General features: G+C 48.1%; 1 protein-coding gene across 2 annotated transcripts in view; it reads left to right on the top strand.

Annotated features, from left to right (window-relative positions):
* PCDH19 (protocadherin 19) overlaps nt 1-16,448 on the top strand; it is a 53,196-nt gene that overhangs the window by 18,806 nt on the left and 17,942 nt on the right. The window contains exons 3-4 of one of the 2 annotated variants that reach the window (XM_062502816.1): nt 7,230-7,288; nt 10,692-10,861. In XM_062502816.1, coding sequence (XP_062358800.1) covers nt 7,230-7,288; nt 10,692-10,861 — 229 coding nt within the window. Of the gene's footprint in view, nt 1-7,229; nt 7,289-10,688; nt 10,862-16,448 lie in introns of both variants that reach the window. The other variant, XM_062502814.1, reaches the window with a different exon arrangement.

Here is a 16,448-nt window from a genome sequence, read left to right as displayed (position 1 = left end):
CCAGGGGTGAAGCACTGGGTGGGAAGCACTAGAGCATCACCAGCCTCCTGGCTGCTCTTGGTCTAGGTGAGAACATGTCTGTGCTTCTCCCTAGAAATCCTGCCTCACTTTTGGGTCAGTATTTTGCTTTTCAATAGATTTTGAGGGGTGGTGCCAGGCAGGTATCTGCTTTGATGGTTCCAATGGAAGGACCCCTGTGCCACGTCCCCCCAAAAATCTTTGGGGTTATAGATACCATGTCAATGTAAGGCAGGTGGTTTAGGATTGTATTTTTGCTCTTCATAACCATACTGTAGATTTCTGATCTGTTGACAAATCCAACCTGGTGACAGTTTGTGGCTTTGTGTGGTGTAATTTTGGCTTTGTTGTGTGTTGCTGCTCCTGGATTCAATCTGGGTTTTTAATCCTACACCTTTATTTTTTTCAAAATCACATCTCAGCAGCAACTTTTCTCTTTCCTCCCATCCATTTTCAAACAAAAAATGGCAAAGCCTGTATTTATTTGAGGAGGTGACAAGAGTTCAGCGTGGATTAGTGGGATGCTTGCACTGTAATACAGTCTGGCTTGATACTACTGCTTAGTCTGATGAGAGGACTGATGCTAAAGGATGAACTCTCCCAGTGATTTCTCTGCAATGCTTTTTATTTCATCAAAAGAAAATGGAGGCTGGACTCAGTTCCTTCAGTGTTTAATAATGTCCATCATAACAAAATGCCCTTTATTTAAGCTGCAATAGTAATTAGAGGTTTGGTGGTGGTGTTAAGTAGCCATAGAGTCTGGCTCTGAGGAATGTTCATTGTACCTCATTAAATTTGGAATTACTGCTTAAAAGGCCAGAAATAAATATTCTGTTTATATTTCAGGGAGAGTAAATCTAAATGGATGCTGTGTTTGCACATCCTTGTCTCTGCTCGTTCCTGCTGAAGTGAGCGAGGCACTGCTCCAGTAGGCTCAGGCAGCAATCAGTGTCTGCAAAACAGCCTAACCCCAAACCCAACCCTGGTTTCATTGATCAAGCGCAGGAAAATGATCTGCTGTATTACATCTAATTATAAAACATCAATATGAGATCCTAAATGCACTTACTTTTTCAGAGACGCTACGTTGGTGGTTCACAGTTTGCAGTCTCCTGTATGAGAGGCTCTGTCAGTGAGCTGGGTGTGGGGAGAGGCTGCAGAGGGAGATGCCAGAGGTCAGGTCCTTTCAGCTGTTCAGGTGACTGACTCTGAGATACTCTTTAAGAGCTGAATTTCTTCTTGTTTTCCCTCTGTCTTGCCTGGGTCTGTTGTGAGTTAGAGGCTCTGGTTCTCTGCCCCCTCCCCTGGCCTGTGCTCCAGTGCCCATGGAGTGGAGCTACTGATGGACACCAGTGGCCAGATGGGTCCTTTCCAAAGGTGCTGACCCTGCGGGGCTCTCAGAGCCACAGCACAGCTTGGCTGTTAGGGGACAGGGTGGTGGTTCCTCGGTGTGACCTGGGTGTCACTCCCCTCACTCTGTCAGCGTTTGCTGATTTTCCCCCATGGTGGAAGCCCCAGCAACTACTTGGGTGGAGTTTGCAGTGGTGTTTAACCCAAAGCTTCGGGCTGCTGCTGCTCTCCAACCTGTGGCATGCCAGGAGGTGCCAGTATGAGACAGTCAGGAGGTGGGAAATAGGGAGGCAGGGTGTGTTTGACATCTGTGCACAGCGTGGATGCTGCAGGTGCCATCGGTGCCAGAGCAGAGCTGGTGGCAGCAGGGAGAGGAGCAGCAGAGCTCCTCAAGTGGGTCAGGCACTGCACCTGGTCACGGGTCCTGGCCCCTGACCCACACTCTGAGGCAGTGTTGTCCTCCTCAGGGCCGGTAGCACGGGCTAATTACTGTGCCGACACACACAAAGGGGGAAAATCTCTCCTGACGTCCTTTGTGATTCGATCCCAGCCCTGTGCTGGGTCTGATGAGTCTCCTGCAGATGTGCAGAGGGAGACCAGCCGTGTTGCTGGGTGTGAGAGCATCAGCACCAGCCTGGCTGTTCCTCTTGGGCTGTGGGGCTCCATTCCAGTGTTCCTTGGGGTTTCCTACTGCACCTACTCCCTTTGGGAAGGAGTCTCAGACCGCTTCCTTATTTCCCATGGGCTAAATAAGCAGCTTGCTAAATGATAATGACTTTCCCTCCTTGCTGATGTGTACTTCGCTTGACCTGGTCCCTACTTTCACATTTTCAGTGTTTCCCAAGTGCAGCTGGAGCGTTCTTATTTAATTTGCCTGAATTCCATATCACCCACAATATAATTCAAACCATAAGAATTAAATGCTGGTGAGATCTCCTAATAGGCAGCATCAGTTTTATTGCAGATGCTGGAGCCTGTGATTGAGTGGCCCATGGAGAAAAGGACTGAGGATACAGAAGGACCAGGAGGAGCAGTCTTACAAGCCCTACCCTTCCCACCAGGGAGGTCCAGTGGATTTTTGGGAACAATTTGCCATTTCTCTGGTCCTCAGTGATGCCTGCAGCACAGAGGGAAGGTCAGGAGGCTGGTGCTCCAGGTGGAGATGTACAGCTTGATACAGAGGATGAGGAGCCGTCACATGTTTCTGGAGGATTTTGTGAAACCCAAAAGGAGAGATGCACATTGCAGCCTTGGAGAAAGGTCCGCTTTGTTTTTTAATAATAAAGGGTGACATGCAAGCTTTATTAACAAGGCACATAGGGGGAAAAAAGGCTCAAGGGATAACCCTGAAAAAGTGGTGCTAAATGTGTCATTTTTATGAAGCTGATTTTATGAAGAGTCCCTACATGCTTTGGCAGGAGGCTGCAGCAGGTTTACAATAATTTGTGGAAAGATAGAAATGTTTTCACCCTGAAGTGAGAAGAAGGGCAAAAAAACGCCTGCGTTGAGATACTTCAAAGCCATCTTCTGAGGCAGAGGCTGGCAGATGGATGGATACCTGTCACTTCCATCAGGGAGAGATGGGTCCAGCTCCAAACAACTCTGGACTTTGCTGGGGGCTGATGTGTGGACTGAGGAACCAAACCCTTCCTTGGGATCCACATGCAGTGGAGAAAGTGGGATTTTCACCTCTGTGGAGTTTTGCTTTGAAAAATACCCCACATTTGAAATTGCTGAAAAGAGGGAAGAGAGATAAAGACCCAGATGCCAGGCACCTGCCCAGAGGGCAGCAGGCTGCAGGGACATGCTGATCCCAGCCTGATGGGACACATCCCTCCCACCTGGAGGACTGACCCCAGCCAGCATCCTCTGTTTCTCCAGCAGTTCTCAGTGCTGTTCGTGCCTGGAGTTGCTGCAGCCCACTGACCTTTCTGCTGGCACTTGCATTAGCTCCTCTTAAACTGCTTTGGATCTGCCAGGGTTTATTTCTGTTTCTAAGGCAGGGACTGAGCAGTCGTCAGAGCAGTGCCCTGTTGCTAACAGACCTTCTGCTGTCGGGGAAGTCGCCCCATCGATATCCAGGTCAAGAAGAGTTGTACTGATGTTTGTACATACTTTCTTTTTTTAAATTTTTAATTTAATGGAATTGGCAGTCCTCAACCAAAAGCAGCCGCTAGGGGAAAGACAAAAAATTTAATATTTCCCTCCTGATTGCTCGATTCGGAGTGTGTCTGTTGTTATATTTATATTTGTGTTGCTAAGGCAGTGGTTACAAGCATTTTTCAAATTAGGCAAACACTGGCAAGCTGTATGCCAAGCCAGGTCTCTTTTTGATGGCATTGACACCAACACATCTGGATATGGAAAGCAAATCCTGAGCCCAAAGGACAGCAGGGTTTCTCTCCTCCAAGAGAAATGCAGGCTGAGGCCACAGACTTTGCGCAAGGTGTTATTCAGTGTTTTCCAGTTGTTTATTCATGGCACAGAGGCTGTGGGGCTGATCATGACAAGTGTGAGCATCTTTCTTCAGTTACAAGGAACAGGAGATAAGAGTTGGCGGCGTGCTTGGGAGGTCCTCGCTGTGCCTGGCTCTGAACATAGAAAGGAGAGGCTGGACTTGGGGCTGGGCTCCCCTTTGATTTCTACAGGAGTGATGCTGATTAGTGAGAAAGTGACAGTTCATTTGCTTTTGCCAAAATAATGAAGAAGATGAGGGCCAGCCTCTCAGTGATGCACTTGATGAAGAGCACACTTTCATCGGTGCCAGCCAGCCTTACCTTTTCCCTCTTTTTTGTGCTTTGACTTTGTTCTTTGGGTCTCATTAAGAGAGGGAGCGGATCCTTTCCCAATTAAAATGTTGACATGTCGAAGACGCTCTCCTTTCCCATCATTTTGCCTCTGTTTGTAAGTGGTTGCACCTTGCATGATGAACTAGAATTAAATCAAGTGAAATTTGATTGAATAATGCAAGCTGTAAAGCAACCCTTCTCTGTGAAAAATCTCATTTATTTTTTATTTTTCTGTTTTGATTCCCTAGTCTGCATGGAGATAACCTTGACAGATAATATGTGGCTAAGTAAAGAAACTGGGCTGGAGGGACTGTGCTGGTACAGGAAGGATGGGCAGCCCACCCTTGTGCCAGTGTGGGCAGCACAGGCAGCTCTCACCTCTGAGGGTGCAAACCCAGGGAGGAGGATTTGCTATCCTTGTGACCGTGTCACTCCTTGTCTTGTCTGAAATCTGGAAGTAATTATCCCTACTTGTGCTGTGTCCAGTGGTGGGGGAATTCCAAGCCTGGGAACGGATGCTGTGTCCAACCCCTCAGGAACCCTCTTGTTCTGTGTGGATGTGGGACTTTCATCAGTGGCGTGGTGCAGAGCAACCTGAGAGGGGGATGGAGCAGGGAATGCACGGGAAGGACATTACTGCAGTCCATGGAACATAAATCACAGGGAATTTGCTCATTGTTGAATGAGTTGAGCCAGGATATGGTCTTTGTTTTTTGGTTTGAAATCAATAGCAAAGTTCCCAGTGATGTTTGTTTGAGGGGGATTTGGTGCCAGGTCTGTGTCTGGGCTGTGAGAGTTTGGTGGCAGCACATGTAGTATCTCCTCAACCTGCAGGATTTTGGTGGCAGTGGTCAGTCTTTCCCTGTGGATGACCTTGGGTATTCCTTGGCCCCTGAACCTGCAGTGTCCATGCTCTGAGTTTTTTAAAGCTCTTCAATGTACCTGTATATATTGAAATTTGCTGTCTGCATCCTCTCACCCAGCTGTTGTTGGTTCTCCCAGGGCTGAGCTGGGCACATGAAGGGATGGAGGTGATGGAGGCAGTGGTGGGTGCGTGGGTTCTCCCTGCTCCTGGGCATGGTGGTGGGGCTGGGGATGCAGGGATGGAACCAGCTGAGGCTCTGGGCTTGTGGGAGCTGTTCCCACATCTGCCAGGGCTGGGTGGTAGAGGGGGCTCCCCACTCTGTAAGGATTGTGCCAAAACTGGCTCCCATCCTTTCTGCCCTCCATTGCTTGGCTGCTCTCAGCTTGTTTGCAGGGCTGGGGGCTTCTGTGAGGCTGCTTAGGGGGAATGCTGTGGGGTGGATCTACCCCCTTGGGATGGCAGCACCAGGACTGATGGACAAACACAGGGTCAGGTATTTTCTGTGGTATTTAGGTTCTTGGACATCATATGCTTTGAAAATCCACGTGTCTGTTTGCTCCCGAGTTCTAAGCATCAGAGTCATCCGGCAGGACCACGGATGCAGGAACTGCAGGGACCAGTGGTTTGTGCAGTAAATCTCCAGCGTGACTCTCCAGCAGTAATTACTGTGTGAAAGTAATAACCGAGCTGTGCTGAGTGCTAGGCCAACTCCCCCGGCTCGCTGCTCCTTGCATGTTTCTCTCTGGGAGGTTCCTGTTTGGTAAATTAGATATTGTGCTGTATTTCAGAAAAGGTTACACTTAACGGAGGCTGCCTGTGCTTTATTATCTTGGCAGAGCTGTGTAACCTCTGCTGGGGTACGATTGGATTTCACATTTGGCTCTGCTGCAGTGGCCCGCTCCCTGCATCCTGCCATTGTGATTACGTTAGCAGCAGACTCTGCTTTCCTTTATTTATTGAGACATTAAAGATGCATGCATTTATTTTTACTGCGTTCATAATTGCCATAAAAACAGGCCATAGTATCCCAGAGCAGCTCTGTGGAAAGGAGAACGGGCAGGACAGGGCTGTGGGGCAGGTGGATGTTTCCATTCCTGTCCTGGGAGGGTGCTGCTGCTGTCCTGAGGAAGGGCAGCAGAGCAAAGACTGCTCCTTCTGCTGCTCAGGAGGCAAGGAACATCCGCAGGGCTGGGGTGGTGCTGGTGGGAGCCCAGCTGGGATCCCTGCAGGTCTGGGGGGACTTTGGGTGGATGGACAGGTGGACTGGAGTGCCTGACTTGTACAAGATCCTCAGGGGTCCCTGAAGTGCAGGAAGGATCCTGGCCAGGCTGTGCAGATCCCACTATGTTCCACCCCTGTGGTTCCCCATGCATGTTCCATCACATCCTACCATGCACCTGCCACTACATCCCAGTGCACAGTTCCCTCCAGGTCCCACCACACAGCTCCTACCACCTTGCCCCCTGATGCTCTCACTATGGTCTGTGTTTTGTCCCCTGCTCTTTCCCCTACCTTCTGGTTATTTTTTTCAGTTCCTTACCTGCTGCCGGCACTAGAACCTCAGGGCTGTGTAATCTGAGGTTAAAAGACAGCATTTCAAATGCAGAGTTAGTGGGTTTTGCTTGCAAATAACAACTCCTTTGACTTTTCTCTCCTTTTACTCCCCTCCAACTTTCAAGCATGTCACCCATTGTTTGCTTTTTTATTAATAATAGAGCCCACTGTCTCTGCAAATGAAATTATGTAAAACAAAGAAAAGTGCCTGCATTAAATTCTCTGGCAGGGGATTACCTTGCTGGCATTTACATATCCATGCAATAAATATTTTAACATGTTAATTATACACTAATAAGAAAAATACCTTTTGAACTTTCAGTCAAATTGACACACACAGAACTGAGTCCATCAGGGAATTAAAAGCAATTAGTTTTGTAACAGAGCATAGTCACATTGTTTCTTCTCTGCAAATTGTTCTGTGGTCACCAGCCAGCCATTTTTTTTTTCTTTTTTTTTTTTTTTGATGAAAGTTGGTGGAAAGACTGACAGGTACTGGAGTTTTCCATACTTGGCTCTGTCCTGCTCACTGTGCCATCATGGGATGCTCCTTCCTTCTCTCAGGCTTTCATCCTGGCCCTGCAAACCTGACTCTTCCCAGTCATGGAGAAATCAGACTTGTAACCATCTCCGTTTTCTTTTCCTCCTTCCAGACTGAAAACTACTCCTTTGATTCCAACTACGTGAACAGCAGAGCTCATTTAATAAAAAGGTACGTAGGCTTGCTTGGAGGGCTTGGCTTTGCCCAGCCAAATCCCAAGGGTTTAATGTTCTTTCATACTGTGTTATATACCACTTGCTTATTTTAATATGCAAAACTTTTCAAGAGTAATAATTTGATTTTAAAACAGTACTTACTTCCCATTAAGTCCCATTGCTCATGATTTGCAATAAAGGAAATCTTTTTTTCCTTCTCTTTGGCTTCTTCATGCTGGGAAGGTGCAGTAAGTGAGGTAGAGTGCTGTTACCCTGACAACTTTCAAATTCTAGGAGTTTATTCCATTTGAATGCACAGGAATAAAAGCATAGATTTGGGTGGTGAGATCTCCCTGCCATGTGAGCCAGGGAAAATAAAAAAATAAAACCCAACAAGTTGTTTGGGGGCAGGTAATTGGGTTGCATGGAGCTCATGGTTTTAGCTCACTGTTTTAGTTTGAATGCCAAGGCAAACAGCACTTTGCTAGGCTGCTTTTTTCCATGTGTAAAAGGAAACGATCAGTTCAACTGCAACCTGGCACTTACCCTTGGGGCATGGAACCCTTTGGGTGAAATGCTGCTATCCTCAGAGCCTAGCAGTGGTGAGGGAATGTCTCTGGGGGTTTCATGTGGGGGTTACCCAGCTGAACCCCTTGGGCTGTGTTAATCCAGAGCTGAGCATCACCTCAGGGTCAGGATGGGCTTGACCAGCATGATCAATACTCCTCACCAGGGGCTGCAGGGCTTCTCCCTTCACAGGATGAGGGTGCAGGATGAGGCCAGCAGCTCCTTGCCCACGTCTCTCCTCTCCCCAGGGCCCAGCCAAGGTGTGTAGGGAGCAAGCCATGCCCGTGTCTGTGCCCGTGCCCATGCCCAGCATGGTTGTGCTCTGTGACTCTGCAGAAGCCATCACTGAACCAAGGGCTTTACTTAGAGCAGAAGCCAGCCATGAGCTGTTGAGATCTGATCTGAGCAGTAAAAATATCCAATTATCTGGCTGGCTGAGATCCCATTTGTTTACATGTTAAAACCCTGAGCAGTCAGGGAGCTGCGAGCGTGTTGTTGGAGCTGCGGGTTCAGCTGGCGAAGGGCAGGTGGATTTGCCTGCGTGGCTCGTGGTGTCTAACCATGCTAATGTGACTGTGAGAGTTGGCTGGCCTGTGCCACGCTGCTCCTCGCCAGAGAGTCTTCAGGCACACTGAAAAAACCCCAAATCTATTAATCTTTCCTTGTTCTCACCTAAGATAAAGGCAAACAGCGCTGCCGCCTGCTGCAGCGGGGCTCGCTCCGAGCTTTGTTGTTTGGGAAATGCTGCTGCCGCCGGTTCCCCCAGACCTGCCCATCCTTTAGAGAAGTGTCAGTGTGGAAACACGTCGTGTAGCTGCTGCATTACGGCCTGGCTCACTGCAGGGAAGATAAATGCCTTGTAGCACGGGCTGCCTGCGCATTATGAGCAGCAGCTCCGTGTAGGACAGCGGTTCCCTTTGCTTTCTGCCTTTGTCTTGTGTCTTAAGTACAACGGGTGCCAGGAATGCTGTGCAGACATCTGAGAACAAAAAATATTTTCTGTAACATACTGTGGCATCATTTTCATCCTTTGCCTTTATGTAGATGTTGTAGCTCTGCTATCTTTGGTGAGTGAATCTTCTCAAATCCAGCACTTAATTAATCTATTTGTACTTTTCCTGTGTTGTCTGCCTGCCTCTCTTGCTCATCTACATGCACACAAATGAATTGTAGATTTGTAGTGCTTTCTTAACTTAAAAATCTTTGATGTCACCTGGAATCAAAGTCGGTGGCTTCAATAGGGACATCTTTATTTAAAAGGTAATGTTTGAAGGTTTACCAGTTTATATGTATTTCAGAGCTCCCCCCTCATGTGCTTTTGCAGAGCATCAGATGGTAGGTGGTCTGCTTGGTTTCCGTGGAGACACAAAAGGGCTTTTCAAAGTAATGAAAATCTCCAGCTCTTTGGGGCTTTGAAGCCCAGGCTGAGTCTTTCACTGACGTTTCACTCCAAATCAGCCAGTGGGAAAGTTTGGAGAAGTGGGTGCAGGTGGATCCTCCCAATGAGTGCAGGTTTCCTATGCCAAGGCTGGGCGTGTAAGGAGCACAGGGTGGGTGTCCCCAGGGACACCCTGAAGGCTGTGCCACCTGGGGCAGGTGTGTCTCAAGGTGTTGCTGCTGCTCACAGCGTCCTGGGGCACAGCCCTTCTCAGGGTGTTGTGGTCCCAAATGCAGCCAGAAATGCAGCTCTTCATGGAATCACTGACTGGTTTGGGTTGGAAGGGACCTTAAAGATCACCCAGTTCCTACCCCCTGCCATGAGCAGGGACACTTTCCACTATCCCAGGGTGCTCCAAGCCCTGTCCAGCCTGGCCTTGGACACTTCGAGGGATGGGGCAGCCACAGCTTCTCTTGGCAACCTGTGCCAGGGCCTCATCACTCTCACAGGAAAGAATTTCTTTCTAACATCTAAACCTCATCTCTCTTCTTCCAGTTTAAAACCATTCCTCCTTGTCCTATCACTATCTGCCTGTGTAAAAATCACTCTCTCTCTCTTCTTTGTGTGTCCTATCACTATTTCCCCATGTAAAAAGTTGCTCCTTTTTGTAAATCCCCTTTAGGAGCTGGAAGGGACTCTAAGGTCTTCCCAGAACATTGTCCAGGATGAGCAGTCCCAGCTCTCTCAGGCTGCCTTCATAGAAACCGCCCTTCTTCCATCCCTCCGGCCTGGGGGTGCGTTCCATGGTGTGTTAGGGCTGCTCAGCCCTTGGGGGAAATCTGGGAGCAGCTCGGTCCTTGGTCCTCCCAGCAGTGGCTGTGCTTGCTGAAGCTGTCAAGGATGTTCGGCTGTGTATCAGATTTCCTTAAAGCTGCATGAACTTGGACCCAGAATCACTGGTTTATTTTTAAAAATAAGAATGCATCATCATGATTAAAAGACATTCCTGTTTCGAGGAAGATTTTTGTTTCTAAGCTTTAAGTGATTAAGATTTGGCTTATAACCTAAAAAAACGGGGTTTAGATCTTGTGTAACTTTAATACGAGGTAGTACAACTTGGAAGAGCCAAGTTGTAGAAACAGCTCACTTAATGTATATTTTTAAAATTTTATTTCACATCCTGCTTCACTCTGAGCTTCCATAAGACCCACGGCAGCCTGAGGGTACCCAAGACTGCCACCACACCCAGGAGCAGGAACAGCCTGGGGGTGGTGCAGGCTGGATGCTGTGTTTTGGGGTGCAGAGGTGGCAGTCAGGGAGTGTTCCCTCCACACTCACTGCCCCAGCTCTCCATGCCTGGCCATTATCACTGGGGAAGGCAGGGACCCCCATCCCTGAGGTGTGGCTGCAGTGCTGCGGGGTGTCGGGGCCACCTTTTCCCACCCAGTAGGTGACAGCTGTGTTTCCCCAGCAGCTCCACGTTCAAGGACTTGGAGGGGAACAGTCTGAAGGACAGTGGCCATGAGGAGAGTGACCAGACAGACAGCGAGCATGACGTGCAGAGGGGCCTCTACTGCGACACGGCCGTCAACGACGTGCTGAACACCAGCGTCCCCTCCATGGGGTCCCAGGGCCCCGAGCAAGGTGAGCCACTACTGTGCCCTGGGGGGTGCCCGCTGCCCCCCACATCCCCATCTGGTGCTGCCCTGGTGGGTGTGCAATGAGGGTGCTTAGTGCTTGCTGGGGATAACGCTGTACATCATCGGTGTGCTGGGTAGATATGAAGTAATCTTCACACCATGCCTGTCAGGTAAGCGAGCAATTGGGATTAGCCTCTGTTCACAGGCAGAAAACCCAAGGCCCTGAGCATCTGCCCGGCAGTGAGTGAGTGCTGGAGTTGGATTGGGGCAGGAATTAGAGGTGCTGTCCCCAGGACCCTCCAGAGCACCGGTGGTGCGTGCCCTTCCCAGAGATTCTGTCCCAGCTCTGGGACTCGCAGGCAACTTTCCCAGAGGTCAGCAGAGCATGTAGGCAATTAGTCAGGCATCCCACAAGGGATTAGCTCCAGCCAGCGCGTGAGGGTTTGCATCTTTTCTCCTGCATAGGTGGCAGCTTTCAGCTCTTACCATCCCCGTGCACAGGGATAAAGTCCTGCTCTGAAATCAAGCTGGTATTCGCTAGAGGAAGGAAGTCAGAGGAGTTCAGCTGAGCCCAAGTGTCGTTTGTACTGGGGCATGAATGTCGCTTTTAATGTCTGAGGGATGCAAACATCCTATGCAAACATCCTGTCTTTTTCAATTAAGGAGCCTGAGTGCGGTTTGGTGCTCGGGAGCGGGGGAGCCTCGGGGCACTTGGCTATATCTTGAGATAAGCTGTAGCTGAGGCTCAAATGGAAGCCCCACTGCTAAAAGACTTAAGGATATGAAAACAAAATGCTGTGATTATGAACTGGTCTTCAGCTGTTTAATTCAATTCATGGTAAACATCATTAAAAGCCTTTGTTGTGCTGTCATAAAAGAGTCAAACGGGGGAGAGAGAGTTCTTGCCATCTGCGCCACCGAGTGTGGGATTTTTCTGGAGAGAATCTGATCGCTGTATTAATTCTTGATAGAGTCTGTTAAATGGTCGTAGTTAACCCTGTAAGACTCCACAAGGAGGGGAACACAGAGGTCACCTACACATTCCATGCTGCCAGCCACACTAATTGGAGAGGGATGGCATCCGCAGCTATAATGTATTTCCAGACAACCCTACTGTGGCCAAAGATGAAAAAAATTAAACATTTATATAACTGTACAGTGGCAGTTTAATTCTCCACAGACCAGCACCGTGTCAGAGAATGCAGGCTGATAGCTATCATTTATTATTCTTCTGTTACAAAGAAATGCTTTTTCATTTCGATCAGGAGAGGGTTTCCTCAGATACATTTGTAGTAAGGGATGACTGTAGAAGCAAAAATGTTCATAATTGATTCCCATCCTGGTGAATGGTCTGAGCAACATCTGTTAATTTTTTGTCACATTTCTTCAGCAAAAAACCCAATCTCGATGGACTGCAGGAAGGGTTTTACAGGGATTACATTTCTGATAAGTCTGCGTGCTGGCTCCGATAGCAATGCAAATAAGTTAAAGGTGCTGAGTTGGAGGCAGAGCTCATTGGAGGAGGCAGTAAAGTAAATATGGTTCAGTGCACTGTAGCACGAGCTCCTCACTGCATGTAAAATACACCCCAAAAATCAGGTGTATTTCCAGAAGGTGCCTTCTGAAGTCACCCTGTGTCTCCCAGTCCTGCAGTGGCCAAGGGGGTTGGTGTTCCTGGGTCTGGTTTATTTTTGGAAGGAAAGCAGTGTGCCAATGCTGCACTGCCATCCAGCTGCACCTGCGGGCAGGTGTGCCACAGTCAGCTCTCTTGTCCTGCAGGACCCTCACTGTCCTGTGAGAAGAGCTCAGGGTAACCCTGGGAAGTTATCAGAGTGCTGGTGGAGCTATGAGAGGAGCAGCACAGGCAGGGAAGTGAGTGGTTACTGTCACAGAAGCTGAAAAAAAAGGTTAAAGAGAGTGTTGCCTGAGCTGATTTGTGGAACAGGAACTGCAGAAAATAATCAGGAACATCAAGAAGCAGAGATGACGGTGATAACACCGGTTCTCACATGATTAAAGCAATGGTTTTGGCTTGGCAGTTTTTACCTGATTTTGGGGCAGAGTGGCAGGGTGGAAAGGAAACACAAGAAATTGATTGACAAGGATGTGCAGGACTGTTGGCTGACTAGTGCTCCAAACACACAGTCCTTGTCTGAAGAGCAGCCTGGCAGCTTGTGTACCCATGCTTTGCTTTTGCTTGTTGTCCCTGCTCAAACTGCATCTCATGTAACCCCAGAGAAATGGGGTGGGGGAGCTGTTGTTGGAGTTTGCTCATTGATGGTAATGGTCTCCTGGCTGGGAGCCTGGTGTGGCTCCCCCGTGGCCAGTCTCTGCTGGCCATGGACCTCAGCTTGAGACACCACGAGTCCTTCAGGAGTGGCCAGCTCTTAGGCTGTGTCCCAGTAATTTGTGAGTCTTTAGCTTCTCAGTGGGTAACCCTGGGTCTGCCAAGGCAGACGCTGGTTGGCAGAAATCCTTGTCGCTGGGCAGGAGAGGATGATCCCTCTGTGGTGGCTCAGGGTGGTCAGTGTGGACCTGTCTGGCCAGCCTTTGTCTCCTGAGATGCTGCATTTCCTGCAGAGGGAAGTGGGGTGGACGGGTCCAAGTTCCTTTGTCTGCTTAAACCAGTGGTACCAGTGGTCAGTACTTAGGGAGCCCCAGGGAGCTGCTGGTGTTTCACTTTCCTGGTGCTATTCTAGGCTGGGAGTGACACCAGCTACCAGTCCTGCTGGCGGGAGCCCTGTCTCCTCCTTTGGGAATGACCTAGATTTCCAGAAAAATGACAAACCATAGCATGGAGAGTGTTGAGCTTTAGTGGGTAGCAGCAGGTCATCAGAAATACTGCCTGGAGCTCAGCCACATTGCGTATTTTGGAAGCAGGACTTCTGCCCAGTCCCTCTTTACCTCAGGATCTTAATTATTGATTATAAATTCATCTGATGAAAAGATGGCTTTAATTGCTCTAATATGTACCCAATTTGGAGTTCATTATAGCCCAGGATTGTTTTCCTTCCCTTGCTAATTGCCACCAAATGGGATGCAGAGGGAGGCGGGCACTGGTGCTGTTCCACCTTCCGTGATCGCCTGGCTGCCGTGTAATTGTTTGTTTATTTGTGGAGCTGCTCAGCACTGCTGGAAGTTTGTATGTACAAACTCTCTTCCTAACCACGTCCTCAGCTCGGCTTCCAGACAGATTCCTTTGAGAGAGGGGCGTTTCCAAGTGGCTGCTGGATCTCAGCGATGTTTTGGGATGGCTGGAGAAGTCTGCTGGAGGATGGGGTTAAATCCTGGGGTCCCCTCCGTGTCCTGGCCTATTTCACTGCAAGTGAAATTGGATTTTCTCCATATCCTGACTGGAAGTCCAGCCCTGGAGGAAGCCCTAGTTTCTAGGAGGAGCTGAAGTGTGTGCTGCTGCCCCTGTGGATGCTGGTGTGGGATAGTGACATTTGTGGGAGCTCTGCTGTCAGGCTCCAAGCTCTGACACCTGTTCCTCCCAGCAACATGGGGAGATCTCAGCGGGAAATGTTTTCCAACCCTGCACACTGTGGTGTGGTTTTCCCTGGAAATGGCAGCGTGGACCAGATGTTTCACAGGGTAATTGGAAATTCCATTTTATCAGAAAGCGTTTGCTGTCAAAAAGTTTTATCTTTTCTTCAACAAAGAGGTTGATTAGATCCCTCAGGACCTGAATTAGCATCTTTGAGGCTAGATACTCTGTTTTGTGATTCAGGTAGTTATTCCTCATACTGGTATTTTTTTCTTTAAATCCCTTTGCCCTCTCCCAGTCGTAGTGTTTGTGTAGGTTTGGCTTGTTTTCTTTGTGTGGATGTGCACAAGCACCTAGATCTGCTGAAATGTATTCTACTGCCTTTTTCACCTTGCCTTGAGCGAGAGCCATTCTCGTACTCTGTAAGTCATAGGAGCTCTTGCCAGCATAGAAATCAGAAAGGAAATATTTCGAGTATAAGTTTTTAATGTTAGAAGCAACAGATTTCACACTTATCTTAATTCCCGGTGCTGGTCGGTATTTTAGCCATCAATTATAGAAAGAAAGTCGTTGCTCCAATGAAGCAGTGATTCACTGTTTAGATAAAAATAAAAATAGAACATGTGAAAATAATAAGCACATACTGATAATAAAAAGGACAGTGTTAGAAATAGTCACCACAGCCATAAAATAATGAAAAAGCTTTAAAATCAAAATGAGAGGGTTTTAAGCAAGGTCAGTAATGAATCTCTACAGAGAATTGCTTCTGAAAGCATCACTTCCACTATTCTGGTGCCAGATCAGCAGTAAAGGTTCACGTGAAATGTCATCTGGAAAGACCTGATCCTGCATACATATCCACATCTGTGTAACTTAGCTCACAGGGGAGATTTAATTGTGTCTGAGTCCCATAAACTCCAGTGAGATGAAGGGTTCTTTGAATAGAAATGGGTTATATTTATATAGTTATGTTAAGTCTTCTTTCTACTATCACACAGTATAGAAATAAGATTTGGATGTAAAGCAGAAATGGGCCCATGATATTCACTGAAACTTTTCTTGCTGGTTGCATCCCACATTATTCAGAGGTATCATCATTTAGGGGATCAGGTTTTATCTGGAATATTCCAATTGGTTCTTATGCTCATCTCCATAGTATCTGGGTGTATTTCAGTTGTGAATTGAGAACATGACTAATGGTATTAACTGGAGGCAAACACAGGTATTAGAAAGTGTTGATTTTTTGTAAGCTGATTTCCAGAAGTCGTTCTGTCTACAGCCCCCTTTCACTCTGGAGGAAAGCCTTTCTGTAGAGCTGCATGTACATAAAGACCTAAGTGACATATTCTAGGGTTTTGGAGGCTGCATTTCTCTGGAAGTTTCCACAAATTAATAAAAGTACCTACTTTCTTGTATTCATATATGCAGCACAAGATGTAAAGTATAACATTCATATGTGAGTGACAGCACATCCCTTAAGATGGATAAATGCTGTAAGCTTTCTTTACAGGGCAGTGTCAATTATTACAGCTCCTCTGATTTCTGTGTTATTGCTGTGCTAAAGCAGCCTCAGTGAGCTCAGTGGTGCTCCTGCAGTGGCCAGCTTGGAGGGAACAATCAGCTTCTCACAGTACTTTGGAAGCCCTGAGAAGGATTTTTCTGACGAGTGGATAAGCTGGTCTTTGGGAAGAGGAGTTGATTGTCTCATGATTCCCACACTTGGAAATGATTGTGTGTTGAGCAGCTAAGTCAGCTCCGTGTGGAGGTTACTGATGCTTCTTCTGCGCTCTCTCCATCCTCCCCAAGCTCCTGCTGACGTTTCCTCACTGGGATTGTGGAGGGACAGAATATCTTCTCTGTGAGATCACTGAATGTAACTCAGCTCCTTCTTCAGGGGATGCTGTGGACAGGCAGAGCTGGGCAGAGGGAGAGGTGGCCCCACCTTTGAGCTCCCTTTGGCTCCACGTCGCAGCAGGGCAGGGCAGGGGCACGTCAGGAGCTCTAATCCATGCATGGATTTGCTGGTTGGCACGAACACATCCCTTGTGCTGCTCTCCCTTAGTTTCTCACTAACCCTGAGCACAGCTTGGAGAAGTCCTTGCTG

Source organism: Cinclus cinclus, chromosome 15 (assembly GCF_963662255.1).
Source record: "Cinclus cinclus chromosome 15, bCinCin1.1, whole genome shotgun sequence".
Lineage (NCBI taxonomy): Eukaryota > Metazoa > Chordata > Aves > Passeriformes > Cinclidae > Cinclus > Cinclus cinclus.
This window is presented reverse-complemented; position numbering and strand designations above follow the sequence as displayed.